Here is an 8447-nt window from a genome sequence, read left to right as displayed (position 1 = left end):
GCTTATAACTTATAAGAGGTTAGGCTACTCAACTTCTTTATAGCATTTTGTTCAAAAAAAAAAAAATCTTCATGGCTTTAGAATAGGTTGGCTCATTTGTGAAGCCTAACGACCACATGTGCTCTATGTCATCAATTCGTTTTGTCCACGTGTTTGGTTTGAAAATTCTCCACATGTGAGGAGGCGTGTGAGGATGTGAAAGTCCGTGTATTATAGGTTAGATTACTTCCTATATTCAAATTATTTTTAGGAAGTTTTAACGAAAAGCTGTCAATACTATTCACTTTAACGAAAAACCATATTTTTACACTAAAAAGTCAAACCTGATACTATTCATTTTACCCTTTATTTTGCCCTTATTATTAAAACTCAGTTTTCAAACCATTTTCATTAATTTTTTTTTATTTTTATAGTATAACTTCAATTTTTTCAGTTTAAATGTAAGAAATATGACGATTAACATATTTGAGTTAGATAAAAAAGCCCAGTTTTGTTAAACCACAAGCCCAAACAAAAGTACCAAACTGGGAATCCCATTCCCACCGACACTGTCCGGACGATCCAATCAGCAGCGTTCAATTTGGTAATATCGAGAAACGGAATCGTACGTGTGTTTTGGATTGTGATGGTGATGTGATATCTCTTGTTGTGAAAATTCGGTGCAAAAGCTTTTTAAGAGGAGCGGCAATTAAATTTTACGAATAAATCACGTTAATATTTTGATAAAATTTTATTCATTTTTAGAAGCTTCAAAGCTCGAATTTAGCACTTTCTCGTGTTACGCCAAACAACCAGAGGAAAACGTATGGAAGTTCATACCTATAAAGATGATGGATATATTAGCAAGGGTTTAAATGAAATCGATATTTGGAGTTGGAGATAGCAGATGCCAGAAGGCACAACTATCCCATGAGTACCAGACTATGGCATTGATCAAAGGCACATGAAAGAGCCTAGCAACTAGCAAGACCACTGCCCCATTGAATCCAATATGGTTTCATGGATAGCATTTGGTCCCCATCTATCAATCTTGCATTGGAAACAAATTTTAATATGACCCCGAAATTATTCGTCATTTAGTTTTATTAATTCATGTGCTATAATATAAGTGTACGATATGAAAACATTTCAATAGAGCAACTTGATCACGTTAGTCTTATAGGTCTAACCCAATCGCTGGACATATTACTTGGCTTGTGAGAGTTGCCCTAGGAAGGAAGAAATTGTAAGAAATGGTGGTCCGTAAGTGTCCTTATCTCACAATTTGGTGGACCAACATGTTGGTCTCGGTGATATCTAATATAGGATACCCAATGTTAGGTGTGTAGTCATATATGTGACGTGATCTGTTTATCTGTATATTGAAATTTTTTGTTACATATGATGTAATTAAGTTGACTTATTAAAAAATTTCTTATACGAAAGTGTTGACATGTTACATATCGAAAAACTTGTAACACTCGGTAACGGTGCAACTGTAAAAGTGAAAAATTACTATTTACACATACGGGCAAAATTTGACACAACCCGACCCGTCATCATTGAATTATCAAAGTTCACTCATCATCCCTTCATCTACCACAGCAAAACGAAATCTGGATAACAAGGCACAATCCACCCGTCCACCCAATCACCACCTCCCACGTGTCATAATGCAAATGCATCACCATCATCATCATCTCTACGAGGCTGATGATCAATAGTGCCTTTTCCCAGCGAGTCAAAACCTGCGGTCTTCTGCTTCCTAAATCCTCCGCCTATCCCCAAAATACACTTTCCCATTTATTTTGCTCAACTTGTCTCCATTAATTTAGTCAAATTTTTATCAGTGAACAGAGAAAGCAAGAGACTTGAGAGAGAGATGTGCAACAAGAAGAGTCTTCCTGGTCACGACGATCATGTGCAGAGGAGCTCCATGATTGATGATATGATCAAGGAGAAGGAAGAAGAAGAAGATGATGAATTGATCAAACATTTAGCAGCTCGGAAATCCAGAACAAAAACCAGAAAACCCAAGTTTTTAAGTCTCCGATCCCAGCTCATGTCCGAAGATAACGGCCAAAGTTACAGAGTACCCAACAGAATCACATCAACGACGGCTAAGGCCCGCCACCGCCACCGCCACCGCCTCCGGCCTCAGCTCAACCTCTTCCCACTGCACCCGGAAACTCGGGTCAATAATGATTTTGAAGATAAAGGGTACATGCAGCAGGACGAGAATGTGGCCTTGTTGTTCGAGTCCGATGGCGGCGCCACTCTCAACGGCCTCCTAACCTCCACAACCACCACAGCCACCGCCACGACGTCGACAATCTCATCCGATCTGGAGGAAGCAGAGTCCTTTTCCTACTACAAGGGACGGGAGGAGTACAGGGAACAAACAGAGTGTGACATTGTACGGACGGCGATGAGGAGCAGAGAGCGGGAGACGAGCGTGGAGAAGTGGGTGTGTTTCTCGGAGTTGGTGGAGGGAAAGAGGGAGGAGGACTGCTTGACTAGTCCGACGACCAGTGCTACTGGTACACGCGGCGGCGATGACGGTTGGAATGTCGGTCATCGACGGCGGAGCAGCGGCGGAAAGGGGTTGTCGTTGGCGTTGAAGCTGGATTATGAGGAGATATTGAATGCTTGGTCCGACAAGGGACCACTCTACATTGATGGAGGAGATTCCCCACAAACTGTACCTGACTTACTGCACCAGCAGGATCATCAGCTTTTTCACCTCCATGAGAACAGCAGTACTACAAATGTAAGAAAATTGTTTAACTTCTTGCTCTTTTGTTGATTAATGCATTGGCCTAGTTTATCGTTGCAAATGTCATAATCAGAATCGTTATTTTTTTTAGACGAAACGATAGTGATACACAATTATTTTTTAATTATCAAGTAAATATCTTATAAGTGAATAATCAATTATGTTGGCGGACGTCTCGTGAGCCCATAGGTATAAAAGAAATCAACGGTTTTGACAATCATTAGTATTCTTATGATAAACTGGCACATGGGTGTATTCAATTAAGATTTTAAGATATTTTAATTCTTTTAATGAATTTATGGGTATTCAATTATAATTTTAATTGATTCTCTCAATTTCAACCTGTATTCAATTAGGATTTTGAGATAATTTATTAAATTCCTTAGAAATCTGGGTGTATTCAATTAAAATTTTAACAAAGTTTATAACATTACATATGTATTCAATTAGAAATCAATTCTAAAGAATTTGTAAATGTTGAGGAATTAAAGGGAATTTGAAAGATTTCATAGTGTATTTTAAGCATCCACAAATCTCACATATTCCCTTATGAGATTTTGAGGGAATTGAATCATAATTTTATATGAAATCTCTACAAATCAATAAAACTCTATAAAAATCCTTAGATTTATAAATAAATCTCTTAAATTCCCAATTGAATATACCATAATTTATTTGATAAATGTAATTGATTAAATGATTGCCCATTCATTGTTAGTTGAGAAATCTGAAATGATGACTAAACATTTTAATAATATTTGTATGTTTAATCAAAATTAGGTGAATAAGGAGGTGAACTGTAAAATGGAATTGAGATCGTCTCTCGATCTCTGTTCCTGAAGTCGATGGATTTGAAGATTTGGACTATTCATTTTAATCTTGTGGTTCTTATTAGTCAATTCTACTAGCTCACTTTACATAAATCAAGGATTTAGATCGATTTTTCTCTTTTCAACAGCTTTAATCTCCGGGTCCTTAAACTGCGGATACAAAGATGTTTCATTTGAACTATGAATCTTGGGTGCTTTTAAATGGAATTTGGTTTCATCATAATTTAGTGTTTGATATTGTTGTGGAATTGGGACACTTGTTTCTTACTTGGTTTTGTTGGTGTTAGGAAAGGAATCAATTATATTTTAACCTAAGGCGCCCTACTACTCTCTGCATTTTAATTTGGACCCCATTGCCCATTTACCCCATTGGGGCTATGGGACAGTGTCTCCCAACAATTTGTTCTGAGAAAAGATTACACATGGGTTGTGCTATCATGCTCACCCTTTTTTTATTTTGCACATAATAACCTCCAGCTATCAGCTTGAATGAATTAAAAAAAATCAAATAATAGAAATTAAATGGGTGTGTGTGAGGTAAAAATGAGTATGTTGTAGCACCACCCTTACTCATTCTTTTTATGCTCTTACACATTTATGTCTATTTTTAGTTTTTATTGAAAAAATCATAGATGAATCATTGAACAAATATAAACAAGGTGTGTAGAAAACAACAAAAAAAGATTATGCAGATATCATTTTCTCTGTTATTTTTGAAGTTTTATTGACATTTCAAAAAAGAGTCATCGTGTCATCCTATTATGTAAAAATATAAGTAAATTGCGTTACAACAAGTGCAGAACAATTTTAGAGTAATCTCCCAAAAACATTACATTATCTTGGTCACAAATTAAATGTTTGTTTTTGATCAATTTACAAATTAGATGTTGAAGTTCCATTTGTTTGGTTGTAACTTGAAATGGATGGGACTTTGTTTAGGGTTCCGGTGGGAACTTATGGAGGGTTCCGGAAGAGGACGGCAGCTTGAAAATGAAAATGGAGCAAAGAGAGACCAGTATTTTGAGGTATAAGGAAAAGAGGCGTAACCGGCTCTACTCGAAGCAGATCCGGTACCAAGTCCGAAAACTCAATGCCGAAAACCGACCCCGAATGAAGGTACTCTTCATCTCTCATTAAAACCTAGTGTCTTATATATGTATTGAAACTAATTAAGATGACTAATTTTCGTGTTATTCGTTCCATATATGTACGTTACAGGGTCGATTCGTGAAGAGAAGTTGAATTAACATGCGTTTTAAACGTCTGGTTTCTATCTGACATGCATCCGGATGTTTGGTGTTCTGAGTTAGATGTCTAGTGCATCCGGATGTTTTTGTTAGTTTCCCTAATTTCTTTCCTGCTTTGCTTGTCCATCAAGTTACTGGGAAGAGGGAACATGATAAGTAGTATATGCTTTTTTGCATAAAAATATATGCACAATCATACACAAAAAGATGATACATATGTGAGAATCAATTACAATGTGACATTAATTAACGTGTATATATATTGCACAGTTTTATGTAGCTATGGTTCATTTCATAGTAGGGTTTTCGTTTTATTGTAGAAAAATGGAATTATATTGGAGAAAGTTCAGGTTCTACTATAAATCCAATTAGCAATATGGGAAGTAACCCAACCTTTTATAAGCCCTTACAAAGTTTCTCTTTTCACTGATGTGAGATTCTGTTACCTTCATCATCCTCACAGAACGACTCTTGCAAGAACCATGTATTTACCGTATATAGGATCTTCGTGTTCTAAGCCAAAAAGGGGTGAAACAGTGAACTGTATAAGACGTCCTTTATACTAAATACATTGTCTCTGTCCCATTTTTTCTCTGTAGAATGGCCAGGATACCTGCTATGAGGCTACTCTCATTTATCTCTATCTGTATTTATGTATAACTAATTTATACAGTAACAGAAAAAGCAGGATTATCCTACTTCCAAGCAGAAACTATCAAACTGTATAAATATGATCGATATGGGGGTGCCTTACCTTAATTGGTTTGGATATTTATAAGTAAGATGGATCAAGAACAGTAATGTAGAATTTCATCAGCAGAAAGTGGAAGATCATAAGTTGACAGAAGAAAAGAGAGTACAAAACTGCGCATACATATGAGCGTTTTCTTGGATATGTTCATTTGTGCTCTCTATCCTCTGTCTCAAGAACATCGACCATTTTTGCTTGGATCTAGCTAGCTCAAGTGAAACATATTGATCAATCACTCACCTAGCAAAATGCATCTCCAATAGTACTACAATGCCTTTTCCTCACTACTTTGGATCAATCGTGTGCAACCACCGCTTTTTAGAGTCACCCCAAACATGGATTGGGACAGTTGGCTCATGAAGCATGTGCGTTTCCTTGTCTTAAGTTCGAATTTCTCTTTGTAAATTAGAGTAATTTAGAATGTTGTCTTGTAACCATTTTATTTATTTATTTTTTTTTTTTTTTAAATACTAGAGATTCATGAGGAAAACATAGGTCCAATTCAAGATATTAACTATAAATAACAAGCCGCATATTTCAAAAACCTCCCTCGAGGACAACCGCTACGCCCAAAACATTTAACACATCACCCTCTCTACTCTGAATTATCAAAATAATTAACATATCATAGGCGTCCAACGCTTGCTTCCGCACGTCCCTCTCATTCTACTTGGCCCCGTGCTTGGCCTTGTTGTGAGACGAAAGAGCGCCATCAGAGTTAAATGACTTGCTGCATGTTTTGCAAGAGTGATCGCCGCCAGCAGAATTAGGTGTTTGTGGAGTCTTTCCGCCCTTCTTTACAGGGTGTGGTGTTGCAGTGTGGGCACCCTTCTTTCCATCAGTCTTCTGTGGAGTAACTTGCTTTGCCTTCTTAGCAGAGACAGGAGTTTTCGGGGCAGATTCATTGGGCCTTTTCTTGGAGTCCTTCTTAGGCGTTGGGGTGTCCTCTTCTTCCTCACTGTCCTCATCATCTTCATCACTACTATCAGCTCCAAGCATGTCCTCATCAGAACTTTCATCATCATCAGAATCATCTTCATCTGAGTCATCAGAATCATCCTCATCCTTAATTGGCTCTTCAATCTTAACCTTCTGCTTTCCAGAAGATTCTGGTTTGACAGTATTAGTCTTGGGTGGAGCTGGCTTTGCTTCAACAATGTTACCATTGCCAGTAAAATTCAGCGGGAGATCCTCTTCTGATTCACTATCAAAATCAGATTGGTCCTCGTCGGATTCGTTTGCAATGTAAGTTTGATAACCACAAAAGTGGACACTCCCGCTTTTCAAGTTGTGAGAGAGCTCGAACTCTTTGTCAAAGACCAAGTCAAAGGGAATCTGAGGCATTTTATCAGATGAGAGATTTGCCAAAACAAGCTTCTGGTCCCCAACCTTGACATGGATAACACACTGATCACCTCCCTTCTTTAACTCGCCCAGAGTTGCCTGTGACAAGTGGATAACATAGCTTTCCTCTGGCACCACCTTTAGAGGCTCTCCAGCCTTAACTTCAACACCCCAAAACTCCATTGAACAGCTGTGAGAAAGTGAGAGAGAAGGGGGCTAGGGTTTTTGAGAGAGCACGACTGGAGAGCCATTTAATATTATGTTTTAATGATATTCATCTTCACTTGTAAGTAAAAAGCCTTAAATTGGAATATCATGAATGAATCGCTAATTCGAAACTAATTTATTTCTTCACTCCTTAGTGTAATTATATCTTTGTATCAAAGAAAAAAAAAACGATACCTTCTTGTTAGGCAAATGTCTTCCTCAAAATGTGACTGATGGGCCATCTCTTGTTTTCAAGCCAATATGATTTCATTGCAGCCCAACATTTAGAAAGTAACGTTAATGCCGAAAGAATGTTCAAGCAATTCCCCTACCCATAGAGAACATCGTAGAACATGTTATCTTTAATAAAATCATAATTTAAGATTAATACTATTAGTTATATATAAATCTCACCCACAACCAAATCAATCAGTAACACTAGCTAACTAATTTCTTCCTAATCATCGATCTTAGCCTTTGCTAATACCTACAAAAATGTCACTCATTTCCCAAGTGAGGCGATGGAATATTAGATCCCTTTCTTTCCTTGATCAACCAGTGTCTTGTCCTCAACACCCCAACGGACTGGAAGGAAACCCTAGACTCCCATGTGTTTGTTTTTGAACTTTAGGGTGACGCAATGTATATTGAAAGGAAATCGAACAATAACCCTAAGCTAGAATCCACTAGTAAACCCTAGAATCACTAAGAAGAACTGAGAGAAAACTTAAGTTGTATTGATAAAATAGTCAAAAGATCACAATTTTAACACCAAAGAGGTGTATTTAATACGTTCAAATGCAAAACCAAACCCTAGAAGATCTTAACGATCAAATAGGAAATAAATAAATAGTAAACAAAGCTCCATAAACATCCCTAAAACTTTAAACGGTATTTTGGGATAGCAAAAACTTCGTTACGTTGTTCTCTTCGAAACGATATATTACATGCCTAATTCTGACACCGATAATTAGATTTGGATGTTGGGAACCTTGCAGTCACTTTTGAGAACCGAGGGGTCAAGGTGGAGGCTGCTGATGGAAGAATGCTCCAAATAAATAGGGAGCGGAATGAAGAAGAAAAAGATGAGAAGAATAATGATCGTAAAGATAGGTTTCACTGTGTCGAACGTTTCCGGGGCAAGTTTCTTAGGAGGTTCCGGCTGCCGGAAAATGCCAAGACCAATGAGGTTAAGGCATCTATGGAGAATGGGGTGCGTACGGTTACTATTCCCAAGCATGAGGTCAAAAACCTCCAACGAACGTTATTCAGATTAAAGGAAATTAAGTAAAAGAGTTTCACAAATAATTATG

At 37.4% G+C, this 8447-nt stretch overlaps 2 protein-coding genes across 2 annotated transcripts; one reads left to right on the top strand and one right to left on the bottom strand.

Moving 5' to 3' along the window:
* Positions 1-1479: 1479 nt before the first annotated feature.
* Positions 1480-5195, top strand: LOC114826877 (zinc finger protein CONSTANS-LIKE 6-like). The gene is made up of 3 exons (XM_029107670.2): positions 1480-2749; positions 4525-4701; positions 4804-5195. The coding sequence occupies exons 1-3, from the start codon at positions 1862-1864 to the stop codon at positions 4825-4827; spliced, it is 1089 nt and encodes a 362-aa protein (XP_028963503.2). The 5' UTR covers positions 1480-1861; the 3' UTR covers positions 4828-5195.
* Positions 5196-6060: 865 nt separating this feature from the next.
* LOC139198512 (histone deacetylase HDT1-like) lies at positions 6061-7179 on the bottom strand. Its single transcript, XM_070827368.1, has one exon. The coding sequence runs from the start codon at positions 7108-7110 to the stop codon at positions 6250-6252; it is 861 nt and encodes a 286-aa protein (XP_070683469.1). The 5' UTR covers positions 7111-7179; the 3' UTR covers positions 6061-6249.
* Between the last annotated feature and the right edge of the window lie 1268 nt (positions 7180-8447).

The sequence above is a fragment of the Malus domestica genome, chromosome 09 (genome assembly GCF_042453785.1).
Source record: "Malus domestica chromosome 09, GDT2T_hap1".
NCBI lineage: Eukaryota > Viridiplantae > Streptophyta > Magnoliopsida > Rosales > Rosaceae > Malus > Malus domestica.
The sequence above is the reverse complement of the archived record's forward strand: the minus strand, read 5'-3'. Positions and strand labels throughout refer to the sequence as shown.